The 22,672-nt window shown below is 32.6% G+C and overlaps 2 protein-coding genes across 4 annotated transcripts in view; both read right to left on the bottom strand.

Annotated features, from left to right (window-relative positions):
* Positions 1 to 19,728, bottom strand: part of LOC123692453 (facilitated trehalose transporter Tret1-2 homolog) — a 29,296-nt gene extending 9,568 nt beyond the window's left edge. Inside the window, exons 1-5 of one of the 3 annotated variants that reach the window (XM_045637200.1) lie at positions 10,118 to 10,156; positions 9,836 to 9,889; positions 6,231 to 6,478; positions 5,506 to 5,664; positions 4,464 to 4,603 (exon numbers count right to left, since the gene is read on the bottom strand). In XM_045637200.1, the coding sequence (XP_045493156.1) occupies positions 4,464 to 4,603; positions 5,506 to 5,664; positions 6,231 to 6,478; positions 9,836 to 9,889; positions 10,118 to 10,137 (621 nt within the window). In that variant the 5' untranslated portion in view covers positions 10,138 to 10,156. Of the gene's footprint in view, positions 1 to 4,463; positions 4,604 to 5,505; positions 5,665 to 6,230; positions 6,479 to 9,751; positions 9,813 to 9,835; positions 9,890 to 10,117; positions 10,157 to 19,529 lie in introns of those variants that run through there. The other 2 variants (XM_045637202.1, XM_045637201.1) reach the window with 2 other exon arrangements.
* LOC123692454 (osteocalcin 2-like) lies at positions 12,898 to 14,068 on the bottom strand. Its single transcript, XM_045637204.1, has 2 exons — positions 13,256 to 14,068; positions 12,898 to 13,103 (listed from the first exon to the last, which is right to left on the bottom strand). The coding sequence occupies exons 1-2, from the start codon at positions 13,467 to 13,469 to the stop codon at positions 12,916 to 12,918; spliced, it is 402 nt and encodes a 133-aa protein (XP_045493160.1). The 5' UTR covers positions 13,470 to 14,068; the 3' UTR covers positions 12,898 to 12,915.
* Positions 19,729 to 22,672: the final 2,944 nt, after the last annotated feature.

Below are 22,672 nucleotides of genomic sequence, written 5' to 3'. Positions count from 1 at the left end.
CCGTTATTGTAAACACTTTTTTATTTCGTAATCATGAAAATAAAGTAGGTAATGTATGGTAACTACATTATTTAGGTACTATGATTAACTAAAATCTGCGTGAAACCACTTTAAACAGGAAAAAACCAAAGTCATTAATCACGAAGCTAGGAATTTTGTCATCTATGTATCTATTTTTAAAAAGTTAAACATGATCAATCAACACTTCATAAATTAAATATCGCTAAAATTCAGCTAAAAATAGCAAAGATATAATAAGAATTAAGAATCATCATGTAAACATAATTTTATCGTTCGACAAACGTGTATGTGTAACCAACCTTATGGAAAGTAACCAAGTACCTACCTACCTTGTTATCAGGAAAATTTTCTATTTATAATTTCACTGAAATAATCATCTGAATATTGACTATTTTAAAAGTGTGTTTATCTATTTCTTTGTATGTCATTCTTTAACGTCGTATGGCAATTTTATGGTAGTTTTTTGCCTGGAGAGCCTCCTGCTAGAGTCATATAGGCTTATTACATAAGATATTCCCTTTCATAAACGAAAACAGTATTATTAATTATTTATAATGTTATATTTAAACAATTTCTGCGACGTTACCGTTTATAAGCGAAAGAGATTCTCAATTCTAGCATGTTTTTTGCCCATTAGTATATTTATATAGCTACCTATTATTTCATTTACTAGAACAACATAAACAGGATTAATAGTTACCTACACAAGTTCATACTGATGATTTAACAGACGATAAAATGATAATTAACATATCAATTCACAAGACATGTACAAATGAATGTTAATTCAATACATCATGTGTCCATTTTATAAACGTGACCGATTCATTTTCATGCCATTTTTTATAATTTTCTGCGATACATGCGAATTGGTTGTTGTGCGAATCGTATGATATTTTTTAAGAAATCCTTTGATACATAGTTAGTATTAGATCAATTTATGATAATAGGCAAGCAATACAAAATTTAACTCTATATTATAAAGCTGAAGAGTTTGTTTGTTTGCTTAAACTCAGGAACCACGGGTTCAATTCGAAAAATTATTGTCAGATAGTCCATCATACGCGACCAATAGCTGCTTCTATTGGTTTTAGCGTGATGATGCGTGCAGATAGACATATCTGCAATCGGGTAAAACCACGGGCCATAGCTAGTTAATATCTAAATTATATTTAACTTAATTTTAAAAAAATTAATTGTTTAACGCACATAATATATTCTAGAAATGTTCGAAATCAAATCATAAAATATTTAATGTTAAAAAGAAATCTTTTAGGATCTCTTTTTATGAATTATTACTAGGTTTCTGCCCGCGGCTTCGCCCGCGCAGTCAAAGAAAAACCCGCATAGTTCCCGTTCCCGTGGAATTTCCGGGATTGCGTCATTTTCCCGGTATGAAAAGTAGCCTATGTCCTTTCTCGGGTATCAAAATATCTCCATACCAAATTTCATGAAAATTGGTTCAGTAGTTTAGGCGTGATTGAGTAACAGACAGACAGAGTTACTTTCGCATTTATAATATTAAGTATGGATGTAATATTAGCTCAATATTTGTAACGCTTATTAAATTAACATTTATTAGCATTATAACGAAATACGTGAGATCTGAATTGTTCAGGAAACAATAACTTCTATTTACATTAACCAGTAATCAATGATCCAGTAATCATTATGTTTTAGCTGTTTATTGATATTTTTTATTTAGCATGTTTTATTCGTTTAGCGACATAAATTTTCCTAAAATGGTGTATCCGTTTTTAAATAATAATAACATCTTTTAGGAAAAAAAGAACTTGAAATTGCGGCTTAGCAGGCAGAGAATGTTATTTCAGAACGCATTCTATTTACCTACGAATACGCATAGGTATTAAACCTGTAAAATAACTTTTAATTATATTTTGTACTATACGAATAAAATTAATCAAACATCATAATATAACTTATACCTATCCGTACATTGAAATTTAATGCCGTGTAAATCAGTAACTTCCTTACAAATTACCATAAGTGTTCTTTCCACATAAGCATGTCATAAATTCGCAAGAAATTAAACTTCTTCAAATAAGCGTGATTAAAATCTACGGCAGCGTTGTATAACATCACTCAATCTACCCATGCCCAAGATAAAAATGCAGGAAATTAATCAAATTAGCAAAGAAAACAATATTATTATATGATTGCTCTTATCTTATATGGATGCGGATGTTATACGGCATTGCTAAAATTACAATATAGCCTTGAACCCATCAGCTAACTTTTATAGTTTATTTTATAAAATACTAGTGGTCCGCCCCGGCTTCGCCCGTGGTACGTATTTAGTATCCTATATCCTTCTCCTGGCTCTAAACTACCTCCCTGCTAATTTTCAGCTAAATCGGTTCAGCCGTTCTTGAGTTATAAGTGGAGTAACTAACACGACTTTCTTTTATATATATAGATTCTTTATTTAATAACTTCTTCTCACATGTATTTTGTATTTATTTTACGCTAATATTATACACTAGCTGCGCCCCGCGGTTTCATCCGCGTGACTTCGAACCTGTTTGTCTTAGCGTGATGATATTATATAGCCTTCTTCGATAAATGGGCTCTCTAACACCGAAAGAATTAAAAAAATGGAACCAGTAGTTCCTAGGATTACGTCGTTCAAACAAAAAAAACAAACTCTTCAGCTATATAATATTAGTATAGATTTAACAATAATTCATAGAGCATTAGAAAATGCTGCAAAACGTAATTGTTATAATATTGTTTAGTTTGAAGTTTTACTGCTGCGCCGTTACATATGTTATGGGTGATCAATTTTCTTTTAAGTAGTATTTAAATTGTCGTATAATCTTTATAGTCAGGAGAATTAAGGGGAGTTCCGTCAGCGAAGCGGAGTAAAATTGGTTTGCAAGATCAAATTTTTTATGTATGTATTTGCAATTACATGACGCATTTAGAAAAAATAATCAATACACTTATACACTTCAAGATATTGCCTAAAAAGCTAATTTGTTACACAACCACGTGTATTTTGCTCGATCATATAAAATCATAAAAATAGGCTAAAATAAAATCGAAAACGAATTATTAAATAATGACATTTCTGATATTTAAAATAATTGTTGTATAAGAATATGTATTTTGATGTACTGCAGAAAACGTGCTAAATTTTGGTTTTCAAATGAATCCCTGTTATTATTAAATACATATTATATCTCAGAACTTAACGTTGCGCAGCGTTTTCTTGACAAGCCGACGCGAAGAGCGACTCGCGCAAACGGCGGGATGAAATACCTCGCCTTAAATACCGAATCTATTATTGTAAACTGCAAGTGTATCATTAGCATTTTTTCATACTACCTTCAAATCATGTCACATTTTCGATACCACTCTGTCTAACACCACACGGGTAACCAATCTGTTCAGAGATATAAAAAAATCCCAGCTGTAATCTACGTTTATCTACAATCTGATATAATCAAGTACCTAGTACCTACGTCATTATATCTATCAACTATGAAGTAATAGATCAAAAGGCGCCAAAACGTTCGACGGTTTAGCAAAATCACAGATAATAAAATACTATGCAAAATTTCCACAGAGTATAGACTATACAATAGCATACAAGGCATTGACGTCATTTCGTCCACTGTCCAAATGAGATGAACACTCGTAAAATAGCAATTATATACGTGTTACCGCTTACATGGACGATCGGGTTTCACGCGGTGAAAACAACGAATATTTTTAGGCGTGGAGGCAATAACAGTAAATGACATTCAAGGTTAATAGGTTCTTTAATTTTTGAATGTTTGCATATTTAAGGAATTAATTTCGTTGATAATTGGTCTCACCAATTATTAAACTACCGGGAAATTCTGCGGAAAGAATACAAAGCAAGAATTTTGAACCTTCTCGATTGGCTAATAAATAATATTATCATAAAAAACGATTGCTTCTTCTAAGTGTAGTAAGGACACTTCAATATTGGTCTTAAAACTTTCGTAGCAGAACGCTACGAATTCTGTTCATCGCAACATTTATATTGTGTTTGTTAAGCAGTAGGTAAGTATGGGAATATTCGCCCTAAGTGAGTCAGTTAGGGGACCATACATTTCAATATACACTTGGGGCTCTTGCTTGTAGTGAAGTTAAAAGTGAAAAAAGCGGCGCCACGCGAACTTATACAAATCAGTAACTTTTCCTGTCTAACATTTTTAAACCGGCTTCCAAAAACGAAAACCTAAAATTCTATCCGTAAGTGCGGGTTACTTGGCCAGCGTGGTGGATTATGGCCTGTACCCTCATAAGTGGCCCGTGTCCCAGCAGAAGGAACGTATATGGGCTAATGATGATGATGATGAAAATTGTATTTTGTATTTTATCTCTTCTGTGTGATGTTAGTCCCTATATATTTATATATGTTCTGTGTACATGTTTGTCTGTCTATATACCTGTATCAGCACGCCAGTAGACACGCCAACGGAGGCCATCGCGCCAAGCATACCACGCAGGTGCGGCTGCGACACCTCGCACGTGTATACACGGGCCGGTGCGCCCACCATGCCTGACCCGAAGCCCACTAGTAAACGACCTGGAAGAAAATATTTAGTTTGTGCTATGAATTAAAATGAAGATTAGTTTACTTATGGGCTACTAGCTTTCCGCCCGCGGCTTCGCCCGCGTTTTCAAAGAAAAACCCGTATAGTTCCCGTTCCCGTGGGATTTCCGGAATAAAACCTATCCTATGTCCCGGGGTAAAAAGTAGCCTATGTCCTTTCTCGGGTATCAAAATATATCTATACCAAATTTCATGCAAATTGGTTCAGTAGTTAAGGCGTGATTGAGTAACAGACAGACAGACAAAGTTACTTTCGCATTTATCTTAATATATATAAATCTCGTGTCACAATGTTTGTCCTCAATGGACTCCTAAACCACTTAACCGATTATAATAAAATTCGCACACCATGTGCAGTTCGATCCAACTTGAGAGATAGGATAGTTTAAATCTCAAATCGTTTTAGAGAAAGCGGGCGAAGCCGCGGGCGGTAAGCTAGTAATATTATAATATAATAATATATAGATAATAATATATAATATATATGGGCTATAGAGAGGACCTGAAGTATATTGTACCAGTGTGAACCAACAGTTCACCCACGCGTCTGCGTTAAGATGTAGAAGCCCTTCTGGCTAACATCGAGAGACACCACATAAAAAAAGCAGCAGTGTGGTAGATTTTCAATTCCCAAAATAGACGAAAAATATGTCATGAATCGTAAACAAGTAAAAGCGTGTTGCTTTTTGTATTGAAGATTGAAATAAACCTGATTTATTCATGTTCTTTCGATAACCAATTTTGAAGTTATTAATGTCAGACAGTGTGTCCACTAACTCGATAGCATACCTACAATAGTAGAGAAATTCCTTTCTTACTCTACTAAATGTTCATCTATATCACTATATCTTCTTAACTAATAGAAAAACACATACCAACATAAATCATAGGCACGTTAACCGCAAACGCAATGAGTATCCAGCCCAGTATGAGCGGTATCTCCGTGAAGATCAGCGTGCGCCTGCGTCCAATGTTGTCCATAAGGTACCCGCTAATTATACAGCCGATAGGAGTGCCCACGGAACTTAAACTTGCTGAAATAGATTAGGGATTTGAATCATCATATTAATTTATATGGAGTCAGGAGTAGATAGCTATTTACCTAATGAAATGGTCATCAAAAGTTTTGGGATAAGTTTTGACCATACTTTTATTCAAAAAAAAGGTGGGGTGTAACATGTGGGACATCCTATTGAAACAAATAACGAATAAAGTATCAATATTTAGGTGTTCAATAATAAATGAAATAAGTGAAGGAATGTTAATTCGTCGTGAGGATTTTTCGTATCTACAGCCCAGAAAGGAACGTCGTTCCAAAAAAATCCTTATTCATAAATTGATGACAGAGAATTTTCAAATTACACACTATTGTCATTATAAAATAATAATCAGACTACTGTGTTTGTAATGCAGGGACAAAGGCCTCGTATAATGTTATCAAGCATAAAACATCCTGATGAATGAAAATAAATGAAAAATTCTATGCAAAATTATAAATTTATTGCTATCCGACAAAATATACAATTTAATTATTTTATTAAAACGAAACTAACTAAATACATAATCAGATCAAAATCCTGAACAATGTCAATTCACTTACCAATCCAACTAGCCTCATTTTCCGTGACATGTATAGTTGAATCTGGACTTTTCAGTTGAGGCAGAGCTGTCGCCGAGAATCCAAATACCATTCCAGTATTAACAGTACCAAAATTAGCAATTAAAGCTGCTACGATTTGCTTAAATGCCTTTCCTCTGCCTTCTTTCCCCGTTTTAGCCTTTTCAGGCACAGGTGTTTTCGCGACTGTCGGTTTGACGCCATTTTTAAGGAATGGTGTAGCATCGCTCCTGGAACAGAGAATGTAGCATTGATTATTGTAATTGAAAATGGTGATTTAATTTTTAGACCTACCGATATGATTACGATCTCCATACAAAAATATGTATCATTCTGTTCGTCAACAGAAAACTGACAAGAAAATAATATATATGTATGTATACCTTATTCTAACACAAATGTTTGGAACCAATATTGATTCAATATATTTTAGAAATACTGCATCTCTGATATCTTAAGTATATGGTAGGTACGTCATAAATAAACAACGGTTGTTTCTGAAACAACAAAACCAAATACATACTTCTACGTATGTATGTATGTATGCATAACAATTAACATCCCACTGTAGGTAACTACATAAAAACATTCGAGTCAATTCTAAACAACAAAACAATTGACAAAACACATGACAATTGTCCGGTTTTAGATGAAACAATAAAAGCGCTTTATTATGGTAACTATCACTTAATCAAATAATTAATGTTGAAACAACGGGACATTGTGCCATAACAGAACTCGTCATAAATGAAGGTTATCAATTTGTGAGGTCAATTTCATCCCGCCACGTTCAATTTGCCGCAGGTCCGTAAAGTTCAAACTATAAAACACATGGACACTTCACTATTAAACCATTATTATCAGCTGTTCATTATAACAGTATATTATTTCCTATATTAAGTACTTCAATTAAGTAAGTCATTCTTAATTCTATTAATTCAACCATGACTTTCTTGAGCTACTAATATGCACCTGAAGATGCCTGAAGGCTTTTATGGAAGTTTTTTTGGTATTTTTATTCATATGAGGAACGACGACGGTTCAAATACCTTTTATATCTAATCCCAAGTTAAGAGAGTCGAGAAAACAACGAATACCTATATGCAATTATTATGCAAGTAAAACAACATGCAATTACGTTACGCATACATCATATGGATCGTATTATTATATATGCCATTCCTTCTGCAGGCTTAGCATAAGACAATTATCCCACATAAGTGTCATATCAAAAGAAATCAAACAATATATTGATAGATAAATGCAACTAGCAATAAAACGGGCTCATTATGATAATAATGTTATTAATAGTGTTATCAGAACAGTCGTTGACACATAGTTGATATTGGATCGTGGCCTTCCGTGGCACGTGATGTTTATATATCTATACAATTTACATAGATTCACCTTTTACTTATTATATCATTGTTCAATTGTTATTGATTACATTTAGTCAATAGTAATAATTATATACAAACATTCGTATCATGTTTTGCGATCATGTACGGAACGTACAAATAGTGTGTTAATTGAAACATTATCTATTTCTTATAACATTTGTTAATAAGCCTGAACTACAAAAGTTTACGATGAAGATGTTTATTCACATCTATTTGCATCAAAATCGTTTTGAAATGCTTTGTGCCTATTAATGTTAGGGGCGGTTGGAATATAAATTGTAGAATAATCGTAGGGAACTGCAATCTTTCTGAGAGACGTAAATAATTAGATAAATTCACGAATATAAATTGATAAACTTTTAGAAGAGCTTTACCAAAAATTTATGAAAAATCTACTAGGTATGTAAATTATTACCTTGTTAATATTATAAACTGCAATAAAGATGAAAAAAAGCTATTATCTTATTTACTAATTACACACTTATTTAAATAAGGTGTGAGTAATACTTTATAGTACCACATGACATGCTTAAAATTTGTTTATCCTAATTCAAACATCGTTCAAATTAACTAATAACCTCAAATTAAGGTCAACCTGTTTGAATTAATAAGTATTTATTTATCTCAATTATTGTGTTTACTCTGTTCCTACTGTATTACATAGATATGGGACATTTGCGACCTAAATATAGTTTAAAAAACTATTGAAACACGTAAATCATGAAGTTATTGTATTATTACCGATCCTTGATAAGTATTCAAAGTTGTAATTAAATCTGTCTGTTTGCTCAAAATCGAGTGTGAAGGGGTTGGTTACATACAAACATAAGTACATAATATGACGCTAATAAAAGCGTCTTAAAATTTGACTCAAAAATCAAGAAAAATGTAAATACGTACTCTATTTTTCTGAGCCTTAAGCTTTTACTTCTTTCTTTCTACTACCTACGAAAAAAATTTACTTACAGAATAAAATACACTAAACTATCTAATAAAGTAAGGCTATGAGAGAAGGTAAAATACAAATATATTACTATTTATTCGTTGACAATTTAACAAAACGATTGCATTCCACACACACCCCTATTCTTAGTCACATGATAATTCCGAGGTTAATGTTAATCACGAGCTTATTAAATGTTGTTTTTATTCATATTCATGACTTTTATCAATGCTACAAAGTAGGAGAGTAACTAATTGTTTTGTTACTATTTACCGCAAAACTATACGAACGATCGGGATTGTTTTTTCTATCTTTAAATTTCCTACTATTTTTGCGATAACTGTAAAAAGTTTCTATTATGCTATGGGATATAAAAGTAAACAATTTTAAGTATACCTACGCATCTAATAATTCCTACTACCTACATCGCTACAAGCATTCTATAAAAAAATTCCTATCATTGAAAACCATTTCAAAACATTATTGGTAGTTAGTCGTTAAAAAATTATGCAATATTTGTCATTCACAGACTACTTTAGATCAAACAAAGGAAGCGCACAGTGAATCGGCGGTCATTATCAATTGCTCTAATTAGCCGAACGTAAACCGTAAGTATCACAATTATGTTACTACGTCATATGCGTGTGTTTTGCATCTTTCAACGATTTTAGAAATCGCGATAAAGTTCAAGTAAAAGAGATTTTTTTTAATTCTTTATTTGTCGTACAAGAGATACGTATTATAATTATTGATTATAATATATGCCTAATTGTACCAATAAAGTTAAAAAAATATGGTTATCTGATGTCTATCTTATAATGTATTGTTTGTTAGTTAGACAATAACGATCTGTACAATCTGAAAATATTACATGTTTTCAAAATTGTCACAATTTTAATCTATTTTGGAAATATTAATCATAAACATACACATATTGATCGTTATATCAACCCAAGATAAGATAATACCTAATATAGGTAGGTAGTTTGTTAAGATTAGCATCAATAAGATCGTAATTTAACTAACGAAAGACAAACTTTCCGATAGATGCAAAACAAAAGTATGCATTTATAATCCACTCTACAAAACTACTAATATCCCAAGTTTTTTGACAAAATAAAAGGAGAATTCAAAATATAAATAAATTCCATAAATTCTACCTGAGTTTACAATCAGTTTTACAACAATCACCATTACAATACATTATATCAAACTACCCTCATTTTATAAAGTACAAAACTTACACAGAACCATAATTTGGAACCTCGTGTCTTGAAGTACTTGGTGTGGACCAGCACCTAGTGGACATTGAAATACGAAATAACCTATTTATATTATAAAAAAATCACTTTTTGTAAACAAAAAAATCTTAAAATATAATAGTTAAAATTAAACAAGTTAACATAAACATTTCAAAATTATTTACGTGACGCTTTAAATAAACAAATAGCATATTTTCACTAGTTTTTAAATCAATATTAGTTTTAATTAATATTTTAACAACTTTAAACTAATAAACAACTCACAACGCGTCGGTAGAACGCATAGTACCGGCGGAAACTAGACTGTCATTCCATAGATGTAACTGATAAGTGATTTGTAATAATCGGACAAGCTGTGAACTATCGATTAAAGTCAATATTTGTTACTGATATGCATACTGAGTGTTATGAAAGGCTTCAATAAAGATTAGGCAGTAAGTACGTTCTTACTGATATTTTGAGACTTCTCTGTAATACATATTTTTATGCAGTTTTACTGACATATAATTACAACCGCTATTATAATTTAGTGCTCCCTCCCTATATCGCGATAACACGAATTACGTTTCGCGATACACGGAGATAGATTTATGGATTTTTTTTTTGAATGTGAAATTAATAACTAATTTAAAAATAAGAGAATAATTACAGCTCGGTAAGGAAGTATATTTATATACAATTTTATAGGTCGGTACCTATTATATTATTTTGTAAGAAAAATTGTATTATTAGAAAAGCCTCAATAGCTGTTAATGGAAAATATTCACTATCAAGGCATGATAATACGATAGTTTCATACTTGAGCACGGTTTCATACCTATACCTACTGTATGTGTGTGTACTTTGTAGTTCTTTATGTCTACAAAAACAATAAAATTACGATAACCTCTCATATTTTTAAGCATGCGCTAATAAGATTAAAGACCTACCACATTATTTCGAATAAGTAAACAATCTTTTGTAACTATGGAAAAGTAAATTTTATCGCATTAGTGATATAACATTATACAATAATGATCTGTACAATAATGTATTACTTATATTTAAACAATTTCAAGATTTAAAATACCACCTATATGAATTATTTTATATCATTTCTAGATGTTATGTTCCTAAATAATACATTAATTAGGTACTTTCTCTTATAGGATAACAGTCCTTTATATTTATTTCACATTCAATATTAGATAACGATTTAATTTCTAGAAATTTCCTCTTAGTTGACACCAGATCCTTGAACTAAACCTAAATATCCCAGATCAAATGCGTTGCATCACTTCGTTACTATTAGAATATTATTTTGTTGTATGATAAATGATAATAGATAACAGTGTCAACAATGCCACGATTACTAATTGAAGGGTTTCTACTTGTGCTTATAGTGGTTTAAACCAGATTTCTTTAAAACTACGAAAAATATTCAAGTGTATTTTTTTTTAATAAGTCAAAATGGTCAAAATGTTAAGTGTTAGGTACCTATATAGATAGAAATTAGAAACAAACAACAAAACGATACAAAATATCACACTAGTATTTAATTTTGTTTATACACCGCTTTATTTAACAAACATTCAGAGAACCTGTATATATATCGCCTCTTTGCGACGAAACCGTGTTATTTCGAAAAAGGCGATTTTACAGGAGAGCATTTTTAAACTTTCAAAAAGGTATATTAGGTAAATGAACGTTTTTATGGGTTACATCTATAACAAATTATATGAATTATCTTATTAACTATTGCATAATGCAAAAAAAATACCCTAATTTAAAAGATTTTAGGACAAAAAAAGCATTAAAAAAAAAAGGAAAAAATATGTCACATTTTTTCTGAAAAAGTATAAGAAGAACGATGTAGCAAATTAATCTGTCACGTTGTTGATGCTATTATTTTTATTTTATGCTAAATTATAATATAAAAACACATTGTTGAAATTAGAAACATTTATTAAACAGATGAAATAGTTGTAGCTAAACAGTGGTTTCTTTGGACAAAACTATTACTAATCAACAGTTAGTCAGCCTTTATTGAATGTAATCAATATTCTTCTCACTTTATGCTTATTTCTTCTTACATTGTAATCATCTTAATTATATAATCTCAAAAAACTAGTAATCTAAGTTTTCAGTCTCGGTCATAAACTAAGTAATCAGTAAATTTGCACAATTAAGTGCTTACTTTATAAACGTATGTTTATAAAGTAAGCAAAATTCTAAACAAAAAATAATAATTATCAAAACATAAATCTCCTCGATTATCTTTCATTAATGAAATGTTAGTATCTTTATTTTTTTTCTTTAAAGCCGTCTCTATAGGGCGATTATTAATCCCCAAAGTGTTCTTAAAAAACAGTTTACATACTCTATTATTATTATCACGATTTAATGCTATGGTTCCGTCCGGATTAACTTTAACGTATCGATGTTTAGGGACGACTACTTCGATATTGTTTGCGATGAAAGACCATTGCTTTTCAATCTCGCCTAAATCCCAGTATTCTTTTAAAAGTTGTTGTCTTTGCTCCTCAGTGATATTAGATCCACATTTAAATGTACATGTTTCTTTGCAAGATGGTTTTAGTTTACGTTCCGGTATAATTTTATTAGTTTTTGTTGATTTGTATGATTTTCCACAGTTTCTTAGTCGCTTCGCAACATTTTTTTTCCATAATAATTCTCTTTTGGGCCTTTTTTTACCTTTTTTAGTAGGGGTATTATCTGGTTCATTTGACTCTACTTGCGTGGTGCTAACATTTTCGACGGCAGGTGGTTCATTTTCTGATATTAGCAGGTCCTGTTGATTTACGGTATGAAATACAATTTCATGCTCATCTGTTGGGGTCACATTCAGGTCTATAGCATTGAGTACTGTGCTTACAGTAGCTGCACTAGAATGAAAAACGTCTTGATCCTTTCGAAAGTCGATGTTGGTATAGACGTCATTGTTGTCGTCAGATTCTGAAGAGCTCACACGTGCTGGTTTCATAATTTCATAGTTGGGGTCTTTTACGGAATCATCACTATCTAAAAAAAAACCAAAAAAAATCTATTAAACTTTCAATTATCTATAAGTCAGTAAATAAATGTAAGATACAGTTATCGAGTACCCACAATAATATGAGTTTTATTAAATTTATACCTTCGTAGAAAGACGGACCACTGCTTGATGAACTACTGCTACTTGAGGAACTACTGGTGCTACTACTAGTTGATTCACAACGGCGACGATTAGTGACCATTGAGTCTTCTTTGTCTAAAACAATATCAAAATGATAAATATTATGATAACTACCATAATGTTTTCCACGCTTCACTTTACCATCTATAAGCCTCACACGAAACACACGAAAAGACGGGCGTCGAATAACATTACATACAATAAAATTAACTAATAATGTTACTTACATTCGGCAACTGCTGCAGCGCTGCAACCAGTCACCTCCTCATTTCGGTTGCTTTCATAGTTAGTTTCCATTGGAAAAGTTGAATCGCCTTGCTCGATATTATTGTTGTCGCTTTCATTTTCATGTATTTCCATTTGAGAAATGGAATTGCTTTGTTCTCCGTCATTATTTTCTTTTGTTGCTAATAAAACTAAGTATTTGGACCGCGTCCCCATCTGAAAAAATAAGTCTTAATAGTATTTTCTTTTAGTGCTTACAACGTGATAAATCATTATGTATTGCATTGAAATAAGAAACATATCTATAAAAACGGAACAACAATAAATGACCATCACTCATTTCTTGTAATAAAAAACCATTCATCATCAACAATGTTACACCTTATGATATCACAATTCAAAAATGTTATTATTTCAACAACAACGTGATATCAGATTTTATAAAAAGTTGCATTTGAAACATTTTTTCAAGAAAACCGAGTTATATTGCTTTCCCACAGTATAATAACAAAAAATATCACTGAATTTAAAGATATGTTTGCAATAAAACTGTGGTACACTCGTGATATCACGTTTTTGCAGAAAACTGAGAGCTCCTTACCTTTGGCGCTTAAAGAGAAAACTAACTTGTCACAGTGTTGAAAACAGAGTACTATGTGAAAGGGACAACGCGATAACACAACGTACCACTGTAGTGACGTCCTTTTCGCTCATGGTCTCGCTGTCCTTCACTTTTAAAACACCACGTTTTTGCACAAAATAAAGTTGAATACGGCGGTTTCGATTATCAAATAAAAAAAAAAAAACATTTTGCGAAATATCACGTTTTTCTCGCAAAGAGGCGATATGAATATTAAAATAATTATGTTATCTATAGATTTGCTATTAGAAAATGATTTATTTCTCATATTAAATAAGGTCTAGATAAGTTACATTCGAGCCAGTATGCTAAAATGCTAATCGTATTTTTATATTAAAAACATTAGTATGGATTTCGGACACCGATCGATAAATTTGACGGATTTTAAATACATTTGATGACCTACTTGTAGAATATTCATAAACGGTACATAATTACGACTTAACTCTAAAATATATCTGCTTTTAAGGATTGACTATGCTTCAAAGATTAGTTTACCAGTTTACGTTTTGTTTACCAGTCTACTCTCAAAAGGAAACATTTTTATTGCTGCTCCGCTCCCGTTAGTCGTAGCGGTTTGATATTCTAACAATAATCAGTCGTTAAACATTATTACATTATTTTTACGTAATATTAGAATAATCTCATCTCGAATGCATCTGGTCACTGCTTAGTGTCGCATTACGATATTACATAAAACTCAATATTATAAGTGTTTACGTTTCTATGCATTGTCTTCGTAATAAATGAAGAAATCTTTTCTACAAGAAGTCACCCACGTTCTGAAGAGGAAGATACCACTTCAGATTCTAAAATAAGGATTAATAGACAAATATATTTTTACAATAAAATGAATCTCATTTATTAAACAACTTTTTGGAAACGTCGGTTAAATATGTAGGTTATGTATTAATTTTATGTATGTGTATTTGAAGTGAAAATAAATACGTTATCAACACGTAAATATGGGAATGTTAGTAATAAACTTTATTAATTTCAAAGTTCACTAATAAGCAAAAAATATATTTTATTAAGAACCACTTTGTACCTACCAAAACCTATGTCTAAAATGAATATTCCGGATCGTCTATGGAATATTTGAAATAAAAATTATACCGATTTGGCTGATGTTGTAGGAAAATAGAAACAGATACCTCCATTACCCTAAAATAACTAACTATATGGTTAGTTAGTTGTCCAGATAAATAGAAAAACTATACAGAAAGAAATATTCCAAGTATTTAAAATATACTAGAAAATCTTAAAAATCCTGAACATAACATTCTAAATAGTTTACTTTGGTAAAAATAATATATACATATTCAAATTACCATCTTTTTACGGGCGCCGTCCTATCTGGTAAGTAAATTAGTAATCTTTTGTTTGTTTACCGTGGTTGCCTGGAAGAGATCACTACTAAGTAATAAGGCCGCCAAATAAGTTGTACACTGTCTTTTTCTGTAATTAGTTAAATAAATATTTGTTTACCGGCTGTTCGAACTGTATATTATCAGTTTCGTCACTATACGTAACGATTATTTTGCAAAAAGAAACAATCGATGCTATGTATAAGTATACCGATTTATACGTAATTTCAAGATATAAAGTGAAAACAAATACCACTTTATCCCGAACACTCGAACATATCATTTCTTCTAGACGTGTTACTTTGATGAAATAGATAAGATATGGTTTAGCCAAGAGCATACTGATATAATAATTGACTGTATAAAAATATTCGCTCATTTAAACATGGCATACAAATTCGCAATTATCTGTACGACCAACAGGATTATTTCTAACATATCTAATATCTATATGTATTAGAAAGCGTAAAACAAATTATTATATTTCTCTACATGTAAAAATATTTAATATATTGTATGCGTATATGTCGCCATTATCTGTTTGAATCTGGTATTTGATTGCATGACTAGTGTGTTCATTGAATGACGACATTTAATTGAACGTTCAACGACTTGACTGAACGTCATTTAGCATAGCCGTTGGTTTGGCTATGGGGGTATCTTTGACTGATTACATGGATAGAACCGGAAAAGTTTATTGCTTTATGAAAAGAGAGACATGAAGCTAGAAAAAATCATAAGTAATCTGTTAATAATAATAGTGTGCATAAATCCTAAGTGTCATACACAAAGTGCATGATATTATGTGAGCATTATCAATGATTATAATAAGATTGCCATCAAACAGCTGTTATCGAAAAACTGTTGCTATCTCCATTATAGTGTCATAAATAAGATTACAATAATCTACTTGTCATATTATATTGTAATGGAGATATAGTTTAAAGTATGGATCATAAAATGTAACAAACTTTTACTTGTAAGATAAGATGAAAACAGTCTTATATTATGATCTAGACACTTATAAGATGAAAGGTATTATTTTATCAGTTCCGGGTGTTTCTTTGTATCAAAATTTACCTCATTGTACATGTAAATTCTTCCAAAAATAAATTTCCGAAAACAAAATTTTCCTGTCCTGCTAAAGTCTTATTCATACCAATATTTTGAGAAATTTCATCTTTGTCAAGCAAACACTTCGAAGGTCACATAAAAATAACGTATTTCATTGACAATTCATGATGACTGAATTGGTATTTCTTATTTCAGAGTTTGGCAAGACATCCAACGAAAATGGAGTGGACTTTGACCGATAATTATAATATCTTGGCTTCGCTTCCACGCCTTCCTTTTATAAACTGATGAATAACATTCACAGATTTACGTCAACTTTTCTAATTAGCACTACGTACCAAAAAGACACTGGAAAATGCTATTTTAAAATGAATTAAATGTGCATGCTAAGTACGAATAATGTATTCGAAAAACATATTTGTACCAAAGAAAAACAATATGTGTCATGCAAAACTACTGAAATATCTAATATGAAACGCATGGTCATACGTAATTCCCTGCAAAAAGATATTCCCTACAATTTTTGATTACGACATAGTTACCACGTAAACACAGTCGTCATTTCTGAAACATCACCGTTTCTTACTAAATCGCCTCACAAACGCATATCTTGAACCTTCCAGATTGCAACTTTGATACACGGAATACAATAAAATAATGTTTAAAGTAAACAAATAAACACAAACAAGAGATAAACGCTCGCTTGACAGTACGTTGACCGCACGTTATCGTCGCGTGATACCGAAGTACTTTGGAAGCCCGCCAAAAACCTTAACCTTGCACCTACATTAATGGTCACTTGCTCTATATGCACTTTCTTAATACTACCACAGATAACATAATAGTATACGTACTACGACATGTGGGTGAAACAATTGGGTTTGTAAATAACACGAAGCTCTTAACAGAATGGAAAAGAAGCATGAAAAATCAAGCATTTGACTTTATCGTTACCTACATTATTTTTATGAAACGTAGATACGTGATTGAAATATAATTTATATTTCCTTTTAAAATAATTTATGGCTTTGCCTCCATATAAAAAAAAATATATAAGTTTATTCGACTTAAACGAGTTATGATGAACGGTTCCCTAGGATACTACCTATCAAGCAGATCTACAGTGCAACCCAGTAAACGTGTTCGTCAAAAAATATTACAATAATCGGAAAAATCTATTCAAACTTGAAAGCAATGCCTATTAGTATGTACCTATATAACCTAAACCTAAATAATTAAAGCTTGTAGTATTACGTTTTGTATAATTGCATATGTATATAATTAATATAATTAAGAAGGTGCCCTTATGTACAAGTAATTAAAACTTCAAGAGACCCGTCCTTTAATAAATAATAATTTCATAATGTTATTAACTAACATTCTTATATTTATTAAAACAATTTTAATACAATAATAACATAACATGACAGCTAGACTACAGCAAAGACCCCAAGTACGGTAATTCATATTTATATACGACTAAACATTGACAATAATAATAAATAAATAATGCATAATAAATAATCAAGTAGACAAGATTTATTATTATATTTTATGTTTTAAATAAACGCGTTTTTTTATATTCAAAAAAATTACAAACACCTTATTTATTTTCTACCTACCACGAATGTGTATAAAATTTTAGAAAATTTACTAATTAACTACCATAGAAAATTTATTTATTATACATATTCAACCTATTAAAATGTATCTTATTGAAAATTACCTAATTGCACAGCAATATTTCTTTCTTTCTTATTGCACAATTTTCAGACAGTTTTCCAAGTGATTCTGATGCAATTCACACTACATTCATGGAAACTTCGAAATGGTTCACATATTTAGGACAATCCAGTCCCCACGACTAGGTACATCAAAAAACATTAAACATTTCTCGACTTAATAAATCTATTGTTATCAAGACAGTATAAAAGCTTTCTTCGTTCCAATCACTTTTTATAAATTTCAATAATTTTGATTTAACCCATTGAGCCCCCATCGGTTCGATCGGTCTGTGATTCCGGGGGCTGAGTTATTAATATGCACAAATATTCAAAATGCGACCTCAATAAAGTAAAATTTGCAAATAATAAAGGAGTGTTTCTCTTTAAGCTTACAAAATATACGTAAAAACCAATGTACTAGCTTTTTAACGGTGTATACCGGATTTTAGTCACTTCAAACCTAGACATAGAATGCATAGCCTACATTCCACTTTACAAGACTTTGGAATAAAATGCGTTATCTCGATTTGTACCCGCGGTAAATAATTATCGTTAAAACAAATTTATTTATTAATACTTTATTGCACGTACTTAGTTTAAACTAAGTACAATTGGCGGTCTTATCGCTAAGAGCGATTTCTTCCAGACAACCGTTAGTACAATAGAGGAATAAATAAATAAACAAATTCCTAGTTGGCCGCAGCTAATAGTAACATATATACTTTAAGTGATAAATTATTGTGTATTTTTAACGTCCAGGTTACACATTACACACTGAAGACTAATGCAATATATTATTTAAATACGTATGTAACTAAATAAATAATATTATGTCCCTTTCAATGCCACCATTTCGTAATTTATCTCGAAGTTTTTAATTTTAACAAATAGTCAATAAAAAACTCTTATTACGAAACACGTTGTTTATTCTCATTCTTTACTTTTCTTTAACTACATAAATATAATAAGCATTAATATACCGCACACAACTGTGGCTTATGTCTATTTGCTGCCATTATCAAATAATTTGTATGCAAGTTACTTTACTATGGGCGTACTCTTGATAACATTGCTAGTATTTTCTTCGCGTAAGTATTTTAACATTTTATTTAAATTTAATTCGTAGTATTTTATATTTGTAACTTAGAAGTAAATTAAGACCAACTTAGATTTGTATCTTCGATAGTAAAATTGAAATTTCTTCCATTTTCATGAAAAACTAGAGCCCTCTAAGAAATTATTTTAAAAATTGTCCTGTACTTTGCATAAGTCATTATTGCTATTTTTCTAACCAAATAAAAAAAAATCACATATTCTTACCAATTTTTGCTAATTACTTATTTGTTAACTTGTGATTCTATAAAGTTCTAATATTTTACAAGTAAATAATACAGTTTTTAATTATAACGACGCGGACGTAATCTATTATGGCACCTTTTCATACTAATCGAATTATATATTGACAACTTACTTTTCGTCTGCCATTGTATTACTTATATTAATTACACTATTTTAAATTAATGTCCACAAAATATCACAGATTATTTAGCAACGTAAAGCTGAACATCACATAATTCCCATCGACCGATATACCACTTCTATAAAAAGTTGACCGAAATATCGTGAAAATAGACGCACGGTTTTACACGCACGTATACTTCCCGCGGCTCCTACATATGTACTGGCATTATATACAAGTTTCCTCGCATATATGGATGTTTTTATGTGTAAACGTTTGCACAAAAGCGCGGCAAAAATATAGCGACAACATACATAATATTTTTAATCTGTATCCAATCGCGACGCCTGCAGCCCGCGCCTCACACGGCGCTAACGTTTGTGAAAAAGTTGTCTTTCCATTTTTGAATTTTGAATTAAAATTAAAACCAAAAAAAATATTCATTGTAAGCACTTGTAAGTAACTAAATGAGTTAATAGGTGTTTTAGCTGTTTAGTCGCATATGGAAAAGTAAATAAAAAAAATATCGAAATATTACATTTTTATGCTTTCCTTAAAATTATTAGATATCAATTTTTACATTTTATCTGTGATGTGTATCGCAATCATCCAATTTATTTACCGTTTAAAAGGTTAATTATGATTATTCTTTACGCTCTTACTTTTCGAATTCATATTATAACTTCAGAATTAATTATTATTGTGTTGCTGCTTTGGTGTGTCTTTCCGAAAAATGAGTTTTAACGAAAACGAAGTGAAAATGCAAATTTTAAGTTTTTAACCGACTTCAAAAAAAAGGACGAGGTTATCAATTCGGCCGGTATATTTTTTTTTTTTATGTATGTACACCGATTACTCCGAGGTTTCTGAACCGATTTACGTGATTCTTTTTTTGTTCGATGCGGGATGGTGTCGAATTGGTCCCATAAAAATTTTATTCGGATAGGCCCAGTAGTTTTTATTTTATGAGCATTTTTGTCTGTAGGATTGTCTGTAGGTATTTGTAAATTTTGCAAGTGCAAGTTTGAAGTCGGTTGTTTTTAACGCAGTTATCACTTGTATTGCCTATCCTTTAAATGAAGTTAATATTATAATATATCCTATCTTATGTCTTTAGAGCAATGGTTAATTAATTCACTTTTCATAAGTGTTGATCAAACCTGTTAGCAAAGTTGATCTAGCCATAAGCTAAGACTACGAGTTACGACTGAGGTTTCTGTCTTCATTTATTTTTTAGTATTTTTTTTTATGTTTGCTCGGACTTATTTTTCTGTATTTCATATTGTTGTTTTCAATAAGATGATCAGAGAAATACTACTACTACTACGGTCGTAACCTAAATGATATAATAGGTACATATTTAAAGATGTACCTACTGCTTAGATCATTCCTACTGTAATGCTATAAGCTGCTTAAAGTTTTTTTTTTTTTTTTTTTTTTTTTTTTTTTTTTTATGCTGCGATAGGGGAGCGCTTGGCCACGATCTCGCCTGATGGTAAGCTGAGATGTGGCCTAAGATGGAGCGTGCTTCCCTAGAATGTACCTGTTCACTCTCCTCTTGAAGACCCCCATATTGTACTCATCGGGGAACACAGACTCAGGAAGCATGTTCCAGTCCCTAGCGGTTCGAATAAAGAATGTCGATCCGAACCGCTTAGTCCGGGTACATGGAACGTCAACCATGTGGCGATGCCTAGAATCTGTGCGCCTCGACGAACGATGGTAAAATGGGGATGGCGGAACTAAGTCGTGCAATTCCGCAGCGCACTCTCCAAAGTGTATCCGGTAAAAAACCGATAGACTTGCCACTCTGCGACGATGAGCGAGGCTCTGGAGTTTTTTGCCTACTAGCACATCGTCGTTTATGAGCCTCTTGGCACGCCTCTCAATCGCCTCAAGCGACTCCAGCTGGTACTTGGCAGATCCATCCCAGAGGTGAGAGCAGTATTCCATGCACGAACGGACTTGTGCTTGGTAGAGATTGAGCAACTGTCCCGGGCTGAAATACTGCCTCACCTTCGCCAGTATACCGAGCTTTTTTGAGGCTACTTGGGCTTTGGATTCAATGTATGAACCAAAATTAAGAGTAGGCGTTAAGGTGATTCCAAGAAGCTCGAGGCGGTCAGTTATCGGCACGGATACACCTTGGAAGGACGGAGTCAGGTTGAATGGACTCCGTTTTGCGGAGAATAGACACGCCTGGGTCTTGGACGCGTTGAACTTGACCAGATTGGCCTCACCCCACTCGGAGACAGCCTGTAAGGACAAGTTCATGCGTTCGACCATCGCCTCCCGTAGCGACTGGATTTGTGCCGCACTGGCTCGCGCGCTAGATGCATATCTCTCCACAACAGTGCTATCGTCTGCGTACCCATAGATACCGGGTCTCAGCAGATCGTTAATGTGTAGCAGGAAGAGTGTTGCGGAGAGAACTGATCCCTGAGGGACACCGGCATTAATAGCCAATTGGTCGGACGAGCAGCCGTCGACGACTACTCGAATCGACCGGTCTCTCAGGAAATCTGAGATCCAGGCGCAGAGACCAGCAGGCAGACCGTAGGATGGAAGCTTGCCAATAAGACTATCATGCCAGACCCTATCGAAGGCCTTCGAGATATCAAGGGAGACAGCAAGTGCTTCACCATGATTCTCGATGGCCTCGCTCCAGATGTAGGTGGCGTACGCTAGAAGATCCCCAGTGGACCGGTTTCGGCGGAACCCGTATTGTCGGTCACTGAGGAGGTCGTTCGCTTCTAGGTGTGCCAGGAGCCGGCTGTTCAGTACACGCTCCATAGTCTTACAGAGTATGGACGTGACTGAAATTGGCCTGTAGTTGGAGGGGTCGGCACGACTGCCTTTTTTGGGCACGGGCTGCACGTTGGCAAGTTTCCAAGATTTTGGTACTATTCCAGTCGTCATCGAGAGGCGAAAGAGGCGCGTCAAAACAGGAGCAAGTTCAGGTGCACAGGTTTTAAGAACTATGGCTGGAATTCCATCAGGGCCACTGGCTTTATTCACGTCAAGATTCCGCAGCGTTTTAAGAACCTCAGTCTGACGGATGCGAATTTCCGGCATGTTCACCTCGCATCCAGGTAGACTGGGAGGTTTCGCATTTGCGGGATCAAGACGAGAATTTTCCGCGAAAAGAGAAGCAA

This window comes from Colias croceus, chromosome 6 (genome assembly GCF_905220415.1).
Source record: "Colias croceus chromosome 6, ilColCroc2.1".
Taxonomy (NCBI): Eukaryota; Metazoa; Arthropoda; class Insecta; order Lepidoptera; family Pieridae; genus Colias; species Colias croceus.
The sequence above is the reverse complement of the archived record's forward strand: the minus strand, read 5'-3'. Positions and strand labels throughout refer to the sequence as shown.

Excerpts from the sequence above, each read along its gene's own strand:
- LOC123692454 (XM_045637204.1), bottom strand. The coding sequence starts at position 13,469 with ATGGGGACGCGGTCCAAATACTTAGTTTTATTAGCAACAAAAGAAAAT. Across the intron at positions 13,104-13,255 it reads CGCTGCAGCAGTTGCCGAAT|ACAAAGAAGACTCAATGGTC; the intron begins GTAAGTAACATT and ends ATATTGTTTTAG.